A 19,492-nucleotide genomic window follows, 5' to 3' on the forward strand; every position below is an offset into this window, starting at 1 on the left:
AAATTGCCCTACAAAACCTGAGGTCACTACTGCTTGTGGCTCAAATCACATAATGTGCAACAGGCAGTAAACACAATACTATAGCAGTAACCAATCCATACTTTTTACAGTCCACAGCAAACTTCATGAGGTTTACACACAAATTTCAAAGGTCCTTAAAACAGGCAATAAGCAATTTTATAGTGAAAATTTTGGGCTATTCAGGAAAACAAAGCTCAATAAATAGCTCCCTGCAGAAAATATATTTTAAAGGCATTAAACAAATGCAAAACCAACACACATTACAAAAACAGTGAGCATTTTGGAGCTGATTTCCAAAGGTCTCTGAGTTGCAGGGTATCAGTCAGTCCCTAATTAGAATATATTATCCATCTACTTGACACTTCAGTGAAATGTCTATTCCAGCACAGAGCTGCAGCTTTGTTCAGAACAGGTTTATTGATATTCTGCTGCACTGCCTCTCCATACCCCCAGTGGCTCGGTTCTGTTTTATCACACATCAAAAAGGCCGTATGCTCAGGGCACCCCATGCACAGCTCAGAGCTGGAGGTCTGAACAGCTGCAAGTAGTGTGCTATCACAGGAGGGACAAGCTCCAAGCAGATGTCACAGATAAAATAAAAAAAAAAAGGAAAAAAAAGGGAAAAAAAAAAAAAAAGAGTGGAAAGGGAGTGTGGCTTGGGAACGGAGCAAGAGGAAGAAGACACAGCAGAGCAAGACCTGACTTAAAATATGCCTATCATGCTTTATGCAAACATTGGTCTGTTTTTGCCCTCCTGACTGTCATTAAAGTGTAATTAAGAACTTCACATGATGAATTTGTTTCTTTAAGAAGCCATCTTTTTTTGGTTCTTGACAGTGGTAACCTTCTATCCAGGCATGGATTGCACCCTAGTTCTGTCAGTGGAGTAAGGTGTAAAGATGTTTTAAAAAGTTCCATTCTTCTCAGAAAACAGAAAATGTGGTGAACAGGCAGATTCTCTCCCTGGATAAATCTTTGTCAATCACTTTCTTTGCATGGAGTTTCACAGAGAAAACATTATTACCTATAGCTACCAAGGTAAAACCCAACAGAACCAACTGAGGTAAAACCCAACAGCACCAACGGAGGTAAAAACAAACAGAGCCAATCAAGGTAAAACCAAACAGGACCAATTGAGGTAAAACACAACAGCACCAATTGAGGTAAAAACAAATAGAGCCAATCGAGGTAAAACCAAACAGGACCAATCAAGGTAAAACCAAACAGGACCAATTGAGGTAAAACTAAACAGAGCTAATCGAGGTAAAACCAAACAGGACCAATTGAGGTAAAACCCAACAGAGCCAATCAAGGTAAAACCCAACAGAAGCAATCGAGGTAAAACCCAACAGAGCCAATCAAGGTAAAACCAAACAGAGCCATTGTTTTCTTTGCCTTCCCTTTCAAAAGCAGCCACAAAAAATACCAATCTCAACTCATTCTGCCACTCTGTGTGTGACTCACTGGCCTAAGCTTGGTTTCTAAAGATTCTAACCCTCCAGGAAGGTGGCTCAGCTCTCTCTCAAACACATCCTGAGCAATCTCTCTCCTCTCCATGAATTCCCAGCAGTCAGAGGGGCTGCAGCCAAGATGTGCTAACCCTGCAAGATGAAAATTCTCTGTATCAGCCTCACAAGTGCCAGACTCTAACATAATGCCTGCAATAAGTTTCCTGTGTGTGCTGCAAGACCTCCCCACCTGATCCCTCACAGTCCTGACTAGGTTTGTGTTACAAGAACACATAACACAGGGCCTCAGCAGAGCTGTTGATCAATAAAAATGTTCTCCTTAGAGAATGCCAGTGACATCTATAAACCTGTGAGTGTCAAAACAACGGCACAAAAAATCCTCAATTCCTACTGTCAGTGGGATGAAAGCTGCACAATTAATGCCAAGGCAATGACACCACAAGGAGAAATAAAACAAACAGCTGGTGGTACTGTGGTCCAACATGCTGCTCCTAATCTGTGAACATTTTCAGTGAAAACATGCTGACTCATATTTTGAAAGAAATGGCATAAATCTGGTCAGTGATGTAAAAACCCTACAGCATTAATTCTACTTTGAGGTACACACACAAAATATTACACATAAAATGCACAGATCCCCTTTCAAAGGAGAAAATAATTTGTGGTCACTATCTATCTATTATAATTTGTGGTATCTATCTATTAATGTAAACATTTGTAAATGGTATCTACTAATGTAAAAATAATATAAACATTTTTAACAACCTTTGAAAAACAAATAATGTGTTTTTCCTAAAACCAGTTGAAACCTCAGCTGGGTTGATTACATCCACTCCATTCCTGCTGAATGTCAGGGAAGCTTCATAAAGGATTTTTTCCCCTCTGGTTCTGTAAGACACCCAGCACTGATTCAGTGCTGCTGGTGACAACAACAGGAACATAAAATGCAGGCAGGACTCTGTGCAGCTGTTAGCATTTTAACCACCTTGTCACCTTACTCATACATGACCTAATACTTAAAATAACTCACTGAGAGACCCATCCCTCATTATTGACAGGAGAACTAAAGCCATGCCAACAATTATAGGAAGCACAGGGAAAAAAAAAAAAAAGGAAAATAAGGTGGATGCAGCCTGTGGAGAGTGATGGATTTTGCTTGTACACTGACAGTAAAACTCACATTAACAAACACTGGGAAAAGTACCTCCTGAAAGCATATGTTCTTCTAATCAGGGAAAGAGACCTATGTGAAAAAACTAGCATTTTTGAGAGGTTTTAGAGCTCTTGTTATAAAAGAACTAAAAGTACCACACAAATGAACAGGACAGTATACCATGTGTGGTTTTAAACAGGTTCTCCTGCCAGCTGAAGGGCCTAAGTCCTATGTGGATATATTACAAATAAAAAAAATATATTGAGTTCTACCAGATATATAATCTGGAGTGCTAAGTAACTATAATGAGATAAAATGAAGTAAAATAGCTCAGCTAAAAAGACCTTCAAGGAAAACCAGACAGACCCATATCATTCAAGCACAGTGAACAGCAACACAAAGTTTAATTCTACTTTGCAAAGTCAACATTAATAGGTCAATTATAGAGTAAGGGCTGCAGTGTTTTATGAAGAAAAGTTGATACTATTTAGGGTTTCTGAAAATCCCTTTACTTTTTCTTTCTAAGGATCAAAAAATCATTGTTTCAGTCTCCCAGACGATGAAACATGGAGCAAGAAACACAGTATGCCACAGATCTGAACACAACTAAACCCATTCAAGCTAAGAGTGAAAATATTAATTATTACCCAGAAGACAATGCATTCAAATGCAGTGTTTCCTAACACAGGGAGAAAAAAAGAGACAGAACCAGAAATAAAACTGAAATTAGTAACGTTAAGACTCTTTTCCTCAAGAAGAGCCAAAAACCTTAACAATATTGATTTCTATCTATTTTCTGTTTATCTTTTTTGTCCACTCCATCTCTGCCAGTTGCCCCAGGCAATCAACAAAGCTCTGCTTGTTCAGCCTTTGATCATCTCCGTGCTGGAAGATTAGCATATGCATACTCTCATCCTCCCCTTTATCCTGTTAATAAAGCTCCAAACTCCCTCCGCTGATGTTCAAGAAAGCAACTGGCTCGGGAGCCCCGATGATTTGCCCCCATTCCCTGCTCTGCTCAGGACTTGGAATGCTAAATACCAGGCACGAGTTGTGTAAGTGCTTATCCAGCAGCCCTCTGAGGAGCAATTCTTACTTGTTTGATGCAGTCCACGTTTGACAGACGTTCCTGGATCAGATTGGCCCAAAGCGCGTTGGGAATTTTCTAAAAGAAAGAACAAAAAAAAAAAAAAAAAAAAAAAAGAGAAAAAAAAAAAGGGCTGAATATTCACAATTGAGTTCAAAAGGAATTTTACCATGCAGGCACCGTTGTGGTTAAAGGTGAAGTGAGATGTCTTCTTGGAAATAAAGAAATAAATAATTCCGTGCGAGTCGCGGGTCATTAACATGAGTTAATGACCAAGAGTTAATAAGGGCACAAAAATCAGTGTTAAAGGGAAGCTGAGCACAGAGCATGAATATCCATGGGGGTTTTGCACACTGGCATGAAAGCAGTGCCAAGTTCTGCACACTGACACACACATTGGACATCAGACCTGCAAAGGGGTCCAGAAGAACATCACATCCACAAATCATCCTTTTAACCACGAGGATCTGACCCCTGACTGCCCCAGTGACAGAGGGCTCAGCATCAGGGACCTGCCAGCTCTCAGTGGCACAAACAGAACCTCAGACACTGAGCAAACAACACAGAGTCTGATTTTCAGGAGGTTTGTTTCATAGCTTCAAGTAACTCTCATCATCCAAAAGCTTTATTTAAAATGTATTTTGCAGTTGAACTTGGTTTAGTTTTAAACTCAGGACTGTGGAATGGGATGGAAACTGCATCTGTGACTCATTCTGTGGCTCCTGCTTTGCCCATCTCTAGAGATGTTTTGTAAGAAGGTAATGGCTATGTGACAGAAGAACAACGTTCCTATGGTCAGCACCCCTCAACATTTCTTCCATTATATTTGATTTCCTAACAAGAAATCAGCAATATTCTCCTTTCCTTCTAGAAAGAATTTGTTCCACTATCCTGTTAATTTAGGCTTTCATTTTATGCTGAACTTGGTTAAATTCTGAGTTAGCCAGTTTAACTCAAAGTCTAAACTTCTGTCCATGCAGCTCATGACAGCCAATAATAATTTCAACAGATGCCTTATTTCTTCTCTCATTATTGGTAAATGAATACTCAGAAAAAACAAAACAAAACAAACCTGCAATCAGATTCTCTACCTCCCAGTTAAAATAAATTATCTTTCACTTAACAATGTGAGCTTGACTCTCTGTTCCCTTTAGTTCCATATCCTGTGGCTTCTCATGTCTTTTTCCTAATCACTTTGAAGGGTATAAACCTAAAAATGAGTATTTCTATAGGCTGGGAGAGGTAGATAGGGCAGGAATCAGATGCTTGTTTGTACTCAAGATAATATTTCAACGTATTTTTCCAATCTACATATTTTTTCCAATCTACATATTTTTTTCCAATCTAATTGCCACTAATTGTTAATAATTAGACAATTGTCTTTTAATAAGACAATTAATTACATTGATCAACTATAATACATAGTTGATAATTACATGATCAACTAATCTTGGGACTCATGGCATCTGGAAGAAACATTCCTTGGAGCAACTCCTTTGAACTTCAATTCATACAATGAGAAAAGTCTGGCTGATGATGTGGGAAGATTTCATAAAATCATCTTCACTAGATGATGAAACAATTTCACAAGGAGTGGTGGAAATGGCACTTGGAAGGAGGGTGGAGAAAGTGCTCCAGCACACACAGCAGAGCCCAGGTGGCCCGGGCAGGCAGGGTTTGCTTTTGTTTCTCTCTTTTGTCCCCGGCTCTCAGTGCCTCTCCTCACATCAGCCAGCACTGGGGCAGGTAGCGGAGCAGGAGGGAAGGAAATTGCTGGTTTTGCTGAGAGCCAGCAGGTCCCCAGGGTGCTTTGTCAGAGCCTCCTGCAGCCCCTGTCACCTTGCAAAGGGGCACCATGCTGCTGCCAGGGACAGCCAGGACCTGCCTGCTCCTTTCATGTGTCATGTCAAAGCAGGCTGCTCGCTGCTGGGGGCTGCTCTGCTCTGCCCTGCCAAACCAATTTACACCAAATTTATCCTCCCTTCTCTCCGTGCAGTGCTGTTCTCACTGCTGCCTTTGGAGTGGGGTTTGCTGCACACAACCAGCCAAGGACACACATTCAGGTATTTCAGTGTTTTAGCTCCTTCTGCTCTCTGTGGCTCCATTCCAGTCTCATTTCCTGGGCAGTTTTTCCCCCCACTGAGCAGTGGCCTACAAAATCATTTTCAATAGGCTGCTTGCAGAATGCCTAATTATTCCACTAGAAATCAGGATATCTGGTACATATCAGGCAGCCCATTTATAATTTATCTCTCATAAACACATAAATATATATGGTGAGCCTGGGAGATGGGATTGCACTTCCCAGGAATCTGCAATAATGGACAGTGACACACATTTGGTAACAGCCAAACCACACCTTGCCCACAGAGCTATCCCAACACTCAGAGCAGGTAAAGGAAAAAATGCTGTGGGATCTTGGTCAGGTTTCAGAACACTTTTCTACCCACGCTGGTTTAATCACTCTTTCCATATTTGCTGAAAAACTGTACCACTCATGATTAATTTTAAATATTCCATGTTATTTCAGGAACATCAATTTCCACGCCTGGTCTAATCAGAGTTGTATTTCATGCCCCTTTCACAAAATTCCCATACTTTTTTTGTAGGGCAGCTTTTTCAGTAGGCATTTTTCTTGGAAGTTTTGGATATATTTGCTCTGAAAACAGCCTCAGCTAAAAATTTCCGGCTTCTCCAAATTGGCACCTTGGAGAGAACAGCAATCAAGTTTGAAGAAATTTACTTTAGAATCCTGAGTGTCATGAATGTTTAGACTTGGTTTGTTCAGATAAATACACATGAAAGGCTGGAATTTTTTGGATACACAAACCTGGAATGGTTTCTTTTTGTTCCTTCAGAGTGGCTTACCCTGGAACAGATTGGAATGCTGACCATGCATAGTTAAGGATGCCTTGGATTTATTTTTCCCTTCTATTTTATTTCTTTTTAAAAAGCACAGGGACGTGACACAACTCTGGAGCAGTTTGAAGTTATTAGGAGCTATGCAAACACCTTAACTGCAATTTAGTGTAGCATGAAGAGCACACCCATCCCACAAAACCCACAATTACCACAGTTGTTTCAACTTCTTATTTTAACCAGTTAACAGGAAAAGTGAAACATGCAATAGCTCATCATTAGACTTCACTATAGGAAAACCTGAAGATGCTTCCTATTAACATTATAATAACTAGAGATGAGGGAATAATTTGCAATGATTTATCCAAAAATGTAGCCTCTTTTTCTGTTCATGGAATATTTATTGGTAGCTTGTGGTTCTTCAATTTACTGAATATTCAAAAATATCTGACTTCTTTTTGGAGTATTTTTACATGCAGAATGATCACATTTTGCTTTGAACACTCAGTATTTAAAATTCACTACCTGAGCTGTTCTCATTAGTAAGTGGCCAGGTAGTGTGGGTGAATGATTGCTTGTCCAACTTGAAAAATGGAGCTTCAGAGAGCAATAATGGATTTTTAAAGTGCCTTCCATGGCTTCCTGTGCCAGGAAAAGACAAATGCTTTAATGGGTGAACACAAAAGAGATGAAAGCTTGGCTGAAGTTAGGTAAAATGAGTAGGTAAAATATGTGAACAAACATTTGCAGAGCTTTTTGCAGCATTTGCCCAGATCCAGTGACATTGGCCAAGTGACCTCAAACTGCCTGACCTCTGCCTCTGGGGTTAATGCAGCCACAGCAGCCTTTGGAGTGAGAAACAACATTAAATTGTGTTTATGAGCTTCACATCAGACTCTCCAAAAACCACAGCCTTAGCTCCTGCTTTTCCTCTTCATTTATTAAATTGCTTTGGCCAGGACTACAACTTTTTAATGCCCTGGTTATATCCAAACTCATGAAAAAGCTCTTGTTCTGTTCCTGAACATTCACTCCAACCTAGAGGAACCCAGGAGCTCCCTCCTAATTCTAGGAGCTACATTCAAAGAAACAAACCCACAGAAAAGAACAAAATTATTTAGTGAAAACCACATGGTAGGGTGTAAAGATCAAATCCAAAGGCAAACTGCACAGTGCTGAACCACCAGCAGCCTCTGCTCTGCAGGCCCTCCTCACTACCTGATTAGCCATGACATTTTTGACTTTCATCTTCCACACCATCCATCTTTTTAAATCAAATAAGCCCAAAAGGACACCCTTGAAAGTGCATCTGTATAGTCTGAAATATGTTAATAATTACAGTAATTAAACCAAAGGGAATTTTTGTTTTAAACTCTCCCCCTCCAAGTATAAATTTATGAACCTATCAAAACAATCTTTAATAATTAGAACTAAGATTTCAAAGTACATATTCTCAGTAAGAATAATTCCATATCATCCCAGCCAAATGCAAACATTTTTGCCAGTGAGTTCAGGGAGTTCACTGAACTCTTTGCTCTCAGATCTTGAAGCGTGCTACTTGAAGCATCTCCAAACTTCATTTACTTATCCAGTATTTCATTCAATTTTATAAACACCACCCTATTTTAGCCTAATTTTCTAAGGAAAAAACCCTAATCTGCATATCACACTGTCTGCCATCTCAGTAAATTACAAATCTGTTGGCCAATTCCAATTCTAAATTGGATTTAGCAGAGGTGTAGAATTCCTACAGATAAAAAATTGCTTAAATGTTTGTGAAAATGGGTGATAAAGGACAAAATATAAACTCAAACTAGTGGACTTGCTAGAGAAAGTCACAAAAAAACCAGACTTCTTCCAGTCTATTTCTCATGGAATTCCTTGACACTGGAGAAAGGAATCAGCCAAAAAGGCAGGAATCAGATGCTTCTCTGTATTCAAGATAACCTTTCAGCATGTTTTCCCAATCTGTCACTAATTTTTAATAAGAAGACAATTAATTTCATTACTGATCAACTAATCCTGGGAGTCATAGAACCTGGAAAAAATGTTCTGTGAACATCAGTAAGGATGCCCACAATGAATGGATTTAAAAATCTGACTGGAGCAATTCAGGTGCACAGAATTGGGGAAAATTCAACAATCTGAGTCAGCTGCTCCTGCCTCAGCTTGAGAGCTTCCAGGGCTGTCAGGAGCTGACTGGATTGTCATCCTCTTTTTGAGTTAATGCACCAAGTAAGTTATTTGTGTCATGCTACAGAGAAATCAAGCATGCACAACTAAGCAGCACTGTCAGATCAAAAAAAGGTTCTTTGTGTACATATTTTCCAGAGCATTTTGTACCAAAGGAGACCTCAGAGATTAATGCTTATTTTATTGAGATTATCAAACATGCCCAGATAGAAGACACTGTGTTTAATAATAGAATGAAGCTTTTCTAGACTGGATTGTGCATTCCTGGATTTCCCCCAGTTCTGCTGCTTGTTCCAAGGTTGGTATTTTCAAGACTTCCTTTACTTTGCATTGCCTCCCTCTCCTGCCCCTTCTCTGTGACCTGACACACCAATGTACAGCACAGAGAGAAGAGAGTCTTTGCTCTCATCTGCTCAACCCAGCAGTGGAAATCATGGGAATGCCACATAATTCCTGTTCTGTGACACGAGAACAACTGTTATTATATTCTCTTACACACCTGGTTTCTTTCTTTATATGCCTTTGCTTCCTCTGTCTGCCTTAATACCTCCTTGAATAACAAAGTCTCCTGAGAGACACGTATGGCATTGAAATGTTTACAAAGCCACATTGCCTGAGGGGAGAAAAAAAAAATACAGGTTGAAATATTTGGAAAGAAAATGAAGCAATTTTTTTCAGAAGGCTGCAGAAAGACAGAGTTTTCCTTAGCCATACATTTAAGTACACAGACGTATGTAAGCAACTTTAAGTAGTTTCTTATAAAGGTATTCAAGAATATCCAGCTTTGAATAACGACTTTTTCATCTCCTGTACCTTAACACAGAATTTAAAGAAGGAAATATTCTTCCTACCATGCCCTCACCAGCATCACCTGCCGTTTCTGAGGTTCAAATGCAACTTTGACCTTTGCATTTAATGGTGCCAGTGGACACGAGACAACTGACCATGCAAATGGAGCAATTCACAGCAAGGGAACACCACAAATGTGCAATTAACTTACTTCCCCCAGGTTAATTAGTCCTGTTAAAAGGCTGAGAAAACAAGGCAGGCAGAATTCTGTTGCATTCCAATTGTTTCATTACCTGAGTTCTTAACAGACCTCACTTGAAAATATCCATTTAACCTGTAACACCCAGGTGTGTACCCCTCAGGAATGATGCCCTTTGATTTGTCTTGTGCTCATCTATCACTTGGATAAATCTCAAAATTCTTTTCCCAGAATAAAATTTTCCAAAATGCTGAGTTCAGTAGAAAGTAAGAGAGTGAGTGGGGAGTGCTACAACACTGAGGGTAAGGTACTCACAACTGTAGTTTTCCCAGAAGCAGGTGGACCAAGGACACAAATTCTTGGAGCTGTGGAACAAGGATATGCAAATGTCAAGGTGCAGAACAGCAAAAAATCCCCACCAGTTTTCCACTCTTGTATTGCATAATATCAATGTAGCCAGCATGAAACAATTATTTCAGCTGGAAAGCTGCCTCAGTGGAGATTTCAGGATTGGGCTCCACTGGGAAAAAAAGGGGGAACAGAAAATCAGTGCCACCTGGGTCCTCCTTTAATCTCCATGGTCAATGAGATTAACACTCTAACCATGCCACTTGGAGAGATATGTATATCTCAATCCATTGAAACATGGAGAGTTTAGTGGATGAACCATAAACATTTCCTTACCTGAGTCTGACTTTTATTCCTGAAACATTGATTCGGAACTAACACATTTCGTGATGAAAAGATATTTCAGTTTTTAGTTTCACCTAAATAGGTTGTGTCAGGGCTCAGAGAAGATTTAGATACTGCAGAATGAAGAGCTCCCTCACTATGCTTTTTGACAGCAGCCTTCAATTTTTCCTAGTCACCATTTAAAGTAATTTTCCTCATTTCTGTTTCTTGTGTTTCTCTGCTGCACGTTCTTCTCCTTTCCCTGAGGGGGCAAGGTGCAAAAAATGCATCCCAGTTCTGAGGAATTCTTAATCCAGTGCACACACACAACACAATGGGCATGACTGCCCTGAGCTTTGTTGGGAATGAATTAGAGGCAAGGCAAACAGGAGGAAATGGAGTCACTCATAGGAAAGTATTTGGAACTTTTTCCATAAATACACCTTGGGCTGCAATCCCTTGAACTGTCATTTTATATTAACAGCTTTGATGTTTTTCCCCCCCTATACCACAGGGGGAAAAAAAAAAAGCCCCAAATCAGAGTCTGTGCAGGAGGGACTGGTTAGTATTTATTAGGAGTAACATGGGTCAGAGCAGAGAGGGGATCCACTCACCCAAAAACCTCCTCAGCTCTCAGTAACCAAGGGAGATCGTGTCTGATGGGAGCAGACAGGCAAGGATGTGAAATGGATTTTCATGAGGCCTTCCATGCACTTAACAGTTATTGGGCAGGTGCAATTTTTAAACATACATGAAACCCAAATTACAGATTCATCTTTACAAAGTTATCTGACTTGGAAGGTTTAAGAACAACTCCCCCCTTATTGGTTCTTGCAAGTGCAACAGAACTAGTACACAATGTAGAAAAATACTTTAAAAGGATACATCAGCTGTTTTTATCACCTAATTTCTTTCAAATGTAATGTGATTAAATCCTAGGGTTTTTTTAAAATCTAACACCTTGAAACTCCAGCCCGGTACTTAGGAATTATTTATAAACAGCGTCATAAAAGAGTGCTTGGGTGCCAACACTAATCAACTTCTTCAAACCACTTCAAAGAAAATCAAAAAACCTTTCCATCCACAGATCCTTTTGAGGTTTAACTAGGAGCATGATTTAAAATTCACAAGAAAGCCCTTAGGTATTGAAGCTTTAATACACAGCTTTCTTGGACAAACGTTTGATAAAAAACGAAACATACCATTATATACACCATCTCATGCTTTAATATTGCCCAGGGCTACTGTAAATGCTCACTTTGTACTAAATCTGGTTTGCTCTCTGCTTAGTGGCTGGCAGCAGATGGGGCAGTGCAATTCACTGATTTACTCATTTGCACACTTGTAGGACTCCTCTCAAGCCTTCTCCCCAAACATGTGACACAGGGGCACCACCAGGACACCATGGGTGTGATGTTTAACCCCTCCAAGCAACAAAGAGTCACTATTTAATACTGCAGCTCCAAAGCAGCAGCTACATGAAGGCAGAAAATTCTGGTAAAATTTTTGGTAAAAAAATCAGATTTAATTCTGTATTTAGTCTGATGAGATGTTACGGGATTTACTCGTCCAAGTAAAGCAAGTTTTAACATTCAACAACAATTTTAGCAACAACAAATTACTCCTTTTGTCAGGTGTAAATTTGGGTTCCTACTCCTATTCCTATTTGAATCCTGGAATAACACAAAACAACAGCTGGATTAACAGAGTTTGATATAAATCCAAGAGATTTTATTATTAATATCAATACAACAAAATTTGCTTAAGTTGTAAGAGAAATCCTTTGTCAAAGAGGAGAAGCACAGGGTACATACTGAACATTCAGGCAGAACTTTTCCCTTCAGAGGTTTGAGCTCACAGAAATGCCACCCAGACCCTGAAAGCCTTTTTCATTAGCACAAACCAAGACACCATGTAGAAAACTTGCATTTTTTGAATATGAAAGAATTATCAGTCTTTATGTGGCCCTTGAAGGTTTTTAGAAGGAACACATGAAAGAACAATAGCACAGAGCCCTAAGCACAAACACTTTGCCACACATTTGACCTACAATATTTTCGAGGCAGTTGTAAGCTATAATCACCATTAGACTTGTTTATATTTTTTAAAGTACTTTAGATCCTAATATTCATTAAAAAGGGTTTCTAACTTCACACCTGGGATAGATGCAATGCTTCTTTTCCACACATCTCTGTTTGAAATTTTCTCTAGGGCTAAAACTGTCTAGGCAAGGCAAGATCATGAAAATTCATCACTTTACTGATGGCTCTAATAAGGTTTTTTTTTCTTCTAAATAGTCAGCACCTTCCGCCATGATCAAAAAGTAAAATCAACTCTGCTACACATTTCTGTTACATTATTTTCCATATAATTTATTCTTAAAACAACATTTAGGTTTTAATTTTAATTGGAGTTCCTTTCCTTCCTTAACAGGGTTTTCCAGACCAAAAGCAGACAGCATTTTCCCCTTGACAAACAACTGCTGTAATTCTGTCTTTAGCCTCTAAGTACTGAAGTCATGAGATGGAAACTTGCCTGATTCTGTTAAAATAATACTGTGGGGCTTCAGGACAAATGTTAGTCCAATGTGAAGAAATTTTATCAGCATTCTATCAAACTGCAGGAAATTCTTACACATATTTTCCATGGGTCTACAAACCAGATTGATTATTCAGGCTGCCTGCACCAGAAAAGGCTGGGCACAATTTGCAGGATTTGATTTTTTTTTTCTTTAACGTATTTAGCAGCATTTCAATCACCATCCAGCTGATCAGCACCACTAAGAGCTCACAGCACCTCCAGTGATAATGATTTCATTGATGCTGCAGCAGAACTTTCATAATGGTTTACTCTGGTTTTAAAGAAACATCAAAGCTCCATGACACCAGCTCTCCCTGACAGCTCACGCAGAACAAAAATTACAGTTCACTTGTGCATATCCAAATATAATCTGCCTAAGGGTGAACAGTTTGTAAATCAAATAATTTGATTGAGGGTACATGCTTTTATTGTGCAGAATACAGACTTCCCATTCAATTTACCAGGTTTTGTTCCACAGAGGAGCAGACACACTCACTGTTCCTTCAGCTGAGATGCCACTGAGCTGTGGAACTCATTAACAGCAGAGAGTAACAAACTAATCAAAAAGCAGAGAATCTGCCAGCCCAGGTAGAATAGGAACCCAAATTTACACCTGACAAAAGGAGTAATTAGCAAGCTTAAAGACAACAGGAAATATCAGATGGGGCACGGAAGGCATTAATAATTGATACACCAGAACTCTTTGTTATTCCCTTAGAGGGTTTCATTGTTAGAACTGTTAAAGTGCATTTCTTATTAGATTACCCACTAAAAAAAGAAATTAAAAGCATCTTGCCTATAAGTATTCCAAAATGCTCACCTTTTTTTTTTTTTGTTTCCCCCCTCCCCAAGACTCAGGCTGAAAAGTTTGATCCATCACCTGCCAAGAGCAGCACAGCTCCCAACAGCTGCTTTCAAATCAGGAGCTGAACTATTTCTGGTGTCTCCATTTCCACTTACCATCATCATTGTTTTGCTTTAAGTGGTTTATCATGAACTCAATGGGATCATCTGGCTTATGAATTAATAGCTCTTCAAGCATGTTCTGGAAATAAATAGGACAAAGTCAGAGGAAAATTGAACACGGCTCTGCAGTCGTGATATCTTGCATTTTTACAGCAATGTTACAATGAGGATCCTAAACAGCTTATAAATGCTTATTTATTTTCTTTCACAGACAAAATTGAGATTTCAGAACCTATTTTAGATGCTGAAAAACTGATGAGGGTCAGAAAATTGCCAGTAAAAAAACCCAACCTATTTAATTCAGTTTATTTATGGTACTTATGGACACCAGAAAGGTTTGGCTCAAGCAGCTTGGGGTTAAAAATGCTTGAGGCAGCACTGACATAAAAACCACACAAAGAGTTTGAAAACCAGAGTTAACTTGAATTTGTGTCTCTGCAGGGCAGGATGAGCCTTCTCTAGCACATTCCCACAAGTTTCTGAGTAGCCCAGAGGAGTGAAGAACAGACAAGAGCAGTTGAAAACATAACCCACAGAAACGGCACCTTTCACACCTGGACCAGCCTTGGCTCCTGCAGGAAAAGGGGTGGGGAGAAGGGGGGGAAAAAAGGCAAAAAAAGGCTTAAAGCCTTGCCTTGAATGTCTGTTTTGGAGCCCATTTTCATCTTGAACCCTTGAGGTTATACGGAGCCTTGTTTCAGCTGCCACCCACAACAGCAGAGATTTTGCAGTGGTTTCAGGGAGAATTTGGGCTTTACAGGGAGGAAAAAAGCAAAACCCTGAGAAATCCACACATTTCCTAGCAAGACATTTCAGCCCAGTCACGAGTCCTCTAATTAAAATTAAACATCAAACAGAACTAATGCTCTAATTTAGACAAGCTGCAGAAATGCTCGTGCTGCAAGAGATGTTTCTGAACAGCAGCCATAACACTTTTATATCTGCAACTAAATTCCATAAAGTCCATCTAGTCCATAAAATTTTATATCCTCACCAACTGATTGTCTCTTATTAGAGTGGCCTATTTTCCTTTTCTACTTCATCCACTTCATTAGAATAATTAAAACACTCAATTTTGTTTATTAACTGGTGATCATGCAAGTTCTGATGCATCAAGGTCTGGGTAGCACAGAGCATAAAAGATGAAATTTGTATTTTTATTGAAAATTCATTTAAAAATTATTACTTTCCAGCAACATTTATTTAAACTAAACAATCTGGATTCTGCACTACACTTACCAGCACCTGTATAAATAACAAACCTAACAAAATCTGGATTTATTATAATTAAAAAATGTTCAGGCTGACAGTGATTGACACTGGCACTGTTTCTTGCCCAAACCCTTTTATTTATCCAATTCTGCTAAACTCAGTTTAATTTCACTTGAGTTGTTCTGTTAATCTCTGGGGGAGGTTCACAGTTAGGGTCTCATGTAGTTTTTACATTTTAAGTTTTGTAAATGTTTAGCACAACAATTTCAAGCTGTGTTTGTGTCATTATTTTGCTCCAACACAACTAAAGCACGACCCTGAGTAAATCCCACAAACATTTTAGGTAATATGAGTCCCTGAGTTCAATGTCTCGTGGCTTGCAAAACACAGTACTTCATTTAAAAAAAACCCAAATCAAAACACAAATATTATGCTGCAATAGTCATAATAAACAGAGAAAAAGATAGCACAAAAAAAAATAAAAACCAGGAAAGGAAAGGAAATAAACATGTGCGTGCATTTGAATGAGCAGAAATGATTTTTTAGCAGAGTTCAGAGCAGCACACAGGGGAATGCTCTCCAGCAAGTTCTCCTATCAGAACAGCACCAGGATTTTTAGTCCTTCCCACAAACCTCCCCATGCACGACACAAGGGCTTTTCCCGAACTCCAGAACCAAACCCACCCTACTCTAAAGCAGGGGAACCAGCCCTACCAGGTACCGAAATCACAGCCACGCCACAAGGGCACTTTGCTCGCTTTATTTCTGACACCTCGGCGAACAGGCACAACAGGAACAAAAAGGGAAGGGTTTTACCCGGGGAATGAACAGCAGACAGTGACAGCCCCAGCTCAGCCCCACAGAAGCCTCACCGCGTTCTCCCGCACCCAATTTATCACTGTCCCCCCTTTCTCCTCCCCTCCCGTCCTGCCCCGCCTTCCACCGACTCCTTCTTCCGTGGGCTGCCACTTTCTCCCGCAAATCAAATCATACCTATGAGGCTCAGAAACTGCCAATTCAAATAATTAATTGGGAGAGCCCACGGCCGCGTCCCACAGGCGGACACCCGCCCATCATCCTGCACAGGATCCCGCCCCGCTGCCCCTCCCTGCCCAGGCTCCCCGTTCACCTGCAGGAGCTGGAAGAGCCCCCGCTCCTCCGCGTAGGCGCCCGCGGGCGGCGGCCACGGCCGGGTCGCGTCCTCCGTGTCCGCCTCCGCCATGGCCGCCCTGGCAACGTGACGCGTTGCTAATGGAGACGTCATCACCGCGCGACGAGCAACGCCTTATCACCACCCAGGGGCGTGGCCAGCACGTCGTTTACAGTAAAGGGAACGGGGTGACGTCATCGAGCGGCGACGGTTGCCATGGGGACGGCGGCGCGGTGGCACCGAGGGCCCGTGGCCCGCGCTGTCCGCCCGCTCGTCCCGCCCGGCCCGGCCGCGCCGCCAGCCCGGCCCCTCCCGGGAGCTGCTGCGCCAACACCGCCCCAACACCGGCCGGTAGGAGCCGCAGGGCCCGCCGGGGCGGGAGCGGGGCGGCCACAGCCGCACGAACGGCCCGGGGGGTCCGGCGGGCCCGGCCCGGCCCCAGGGAGCGGGAGAGCTGGGGAGGCGCTGGGGCGAGGATTCACAGCCAGGAGAGAAGGGCCTGGGGCTGCCCCGGCCCCGCTGTGCCTGAGGCATGGCCGCACTGCCTTCCCACAGCCCGGCAGCGTCTGTGACATCACATTGGCTGCCCTCGGGGCTCTGCCGCACCATTCCCAAGGCACTGACTGACTGCTGGGGGTCGGGCACTGCAGGGCTTCGGAACAACAGAACGCCTCTTTTTCCTGCCTTTTTTTTTTTTTTTTTTTTTTTTTTGGTAAGTTTTCCACCAATCTAGACAATTCCAGCTCAGGTGAGACGGAGAACTGCATCATTTCTAAAATGCAGCTTCCTGTCTCTCCTTTTCCATCCAGATCCAGCAGTAAGTAAACATGAATGAGGTGGTGGACACCCTGAGGAAGATCGAGGAGAAGTACAAGCTCTTCCAGCAGCAGCAGTTCACCTTCATCAGAGCCCTGGAGCGCACCCGGGAGGAAGCCCATGACATGATCAGACCTGTGTCATCCATTGTCCAGGTACAAACCCCTCAGCACCAGGAGCTCCCTGCCATGGCCACAGGGACAGCACGTGGGGCTGGAGAAATGTTTTTCCTGAAGGGAAGATGGACATAAAGTCAGAAATAAAGTGAGAAAAGTGCCCAGGAAGGTTTGTGTGTAACTGAAGGGGTGGGGAGAGATCACCTGGGTGGGGCCTCCCGTGATCTCAGAAAAATCTAAATCAAATCAGAATTGTGGATTTGAGACAGCAGAACTCAAGCCCAAAACCCAGATGGATGCCAAAGGCAGAGTGAAAGCCAGGCTGCTGTCAGGATTAGGGCACACAATGAGCTGGTTGTCCTTTCCAAGGCTGCCTCTCCCTGACAGCAGAAGGGCTTTGCCCATTGCCTTGAAGAGGATTGTGGCAGACATTGCACTGAGCCATTCCATCCCGGTGAGGTGTTCCCATTCTGCCGTTGTCAGCAGCGCTGCCATTTCCCCCCGTGCAGGTGCAGTGCTACAAGGACCACCACTGCTACAACTCCACAGACAGGCGCATCCTCAACATGTTCGTGTCCCTGTGCAACGAGCTGCGCTGCCTGTGCCAGAGGATGGAGACGGTGCACGCTGGGGACAGCGTCACCAACGGCCTTTTGGAGAAGTGCAAATTGCTCCTGAACGACAGCAACGACCTCACTGCCCTTCGAGCCACGTAGGTGCCTCCCCAGCCCAGCCCAGCTCAGCCCAGCCCAGCCCAGCCCAGCTCATTTCCTCGGGGCTGGCACTGCACATTCCCCCCTGGCTTCTGTCCCAGCCCCTTCCTGGCTGTAGGGAGGGTCCAAGGTGCTGCCCAGCTGCCTGTGCCAGCTCCTGGCAACCACTGCCAGTGTCCCTGCACTAAAAGAGTGCTGCCCTGTCTGTCCATCCTCTCTCTGGGCAGGTGGGTGCCCTGAGGCCCCTGCAGTGCTCAGGCAGGTTCCTGCTCCTTCCTGCTGCTGCTGCTGCCCTGCACTGAGCTAATTTCTGCAGGGCAGTGTCTGTGTGTCCTGTCCAAGACTCCAGGTCTGTGCCAGGGTGGATTTTGGCAGGACTCCTCAATCCATGTACAGCTGTCTCCGTGCTTTTGGGGAATGGCTGCCTGTGCACTGCTGCTCTCCCTGGGGCTCTCAGGGTGGCTCCCAGGGCTGCAGGGCTGTTTGTTTCCCTCTGTCCTGTGCCAATTGTTTCCCTCTGTCCTGTGCCATTTGTTTCCCTTTGTCCCACAGGTACCCCCACAGGGTTGTGAATTTCCTGAGCATGGAGGAAGCGAGGCATCGCTATGGAGGGGTGGTGAGCCTGCTGCCCATCGTCCTGGACAGCATGAGGGACTGGGTCACACACTCCAAGAAGTACCTGATCCCCAATGTGAGTCATGCACCTGCCATGGCCTAGAAGCACAAATCCCCTTCCCAAACAGCTCCTGCTGGGCACTTTGCAGCTCAGACCTCCAACAGTAACAAAAATACTGTGCTATTGCAGGAGAAACAGTGCGAGAGGTGCAAGTATGAAGACCCACGCTTGGGAAAGAAAGCTCCCTGGATCCCACCAGGGAACACCTCCTGTTAAAGGATCAAAGCTCCTGCATCATCTGCTCAGCACCTTTAAGCACCTGGCTGATCTAATACAGTGCAGTCAACACTAGAGAACCATCCTGAGCCCATTTTCTGCAGCCAGCCCGGGACACAAGCATTGCCTCTCCCTTGCTGATATTTGCACTCTGCTCCTCACATCCCCACAGAAGCAGCTCCAGCTGCTCCCTGGGGCTAGCACTGTAGTGGGAGCAGGGATCAGTCAGGACTCATCAGACTCTAATATCTCAGACATGAGTCTTGGATAAGTTCCTTGAAACAGGATTTTACATTTTCTCAGCCTTCTTCCTGAGGAGCATCCCTTCCCTGCCACAGCCAGGGGGTGAAGGATGGGATGCAGAGAAGCAAAGGCCTGGCATTACAGATTCAGACACGTCCCTGACATTTAAACTTGTCTACAGCCCTCCCCCACCTCCACAGAAACAGTTTTGTTCGCTGGACCACAGAATCTCTGTTTACAGGACAAACTTCCCACCCGCCCATCACCTCCCACAGGATCCCGCCCCGCTGCCCCTCCCCGCCTCCCCCGGGCCAGCCCGGGCTCCCCGTTCACCTGCAGGAGCTGGAAGAGCCCCCGCTCCT

General features: G+C 42.9%; 2 protein-coding genes across 6 annotated transcripts in view; one reads left to right on the forward strand and one right to left on the reverse strand.

Moving 5' to 3' along the window:
* Positions 1-16,464, reverse strand: part of AK8 (adenylate kinase 8) — a 65,072-nt gene extending 48,608 nt beyond the window's left edge. For 2 of the 5 annotated variants that reach the window (XM_071454393.1, XM_071454396.1), the window contains exons 1-5: positions 16,330-16,464; positions 13,983-14,067; positions 10,086-10,135; positions 9,282-9,395; positions 3,740-3,808 (exon numbers count right to left, since the gene is read on the reverse strand). In XM_071454393.1, the coding sequence (XP_071310494.1) occupies positions 3,740-3,808; positions 9,282-9,395; positions 10,086-10,135; positions 13,983-14,067; positions 16,330-16,464 (453 nt within the window). Of the gene's footprint in view, positions 1-3,739; positions 3,809-9,281; positions 9,396-10,085; positions 10,136-13,982; positions 14,068-16,329 lie in introns of those variants that run through there. The other 3 variants (XM_071454394.1, XM_071454395.1, XM_071454398.1) reach the window with 3 other exon arrangements.
* A 713-nt stretch (positions 16,465-17,177) lies between these two features.
* LOC139603452 (sperm acrosome-associated protein 9-like) lies at positions 17,178-18,967 on the forward strand. Its single transcript, XM_071454403.1, has 4 exons — positions 17,178-17,321; positions 17,792-17,994; positions 18,548-18,686; positions 18,801-18,967. Exons 1-4 carry the CDS (start codon positions 17,178-17,180, stop codon positions 18,885-18,887), a joined length of 573 nt encoding a protein of 190 aa, XP_071310504.1. The 3' UTR covers positions 18,888-18,967.
* Positions 18,968-19,492: the final 525 nt, after the last annotated feature.

Source organism: Agelaius tricolor, unplaced genomic scaffold (assembly GCF_023055355.1).
Source record: "Agelaius tricolor isolate 1412-34295 unplaced genomic scaffold, bAgeTri1.0.p SCAF_38, whole genome shotgun sequence".
NCBI lineage: Eukaryota > Metazoa > Chordata > Aves > Passeriformes > Icteridae > Agelaius > Agelaius tricolor.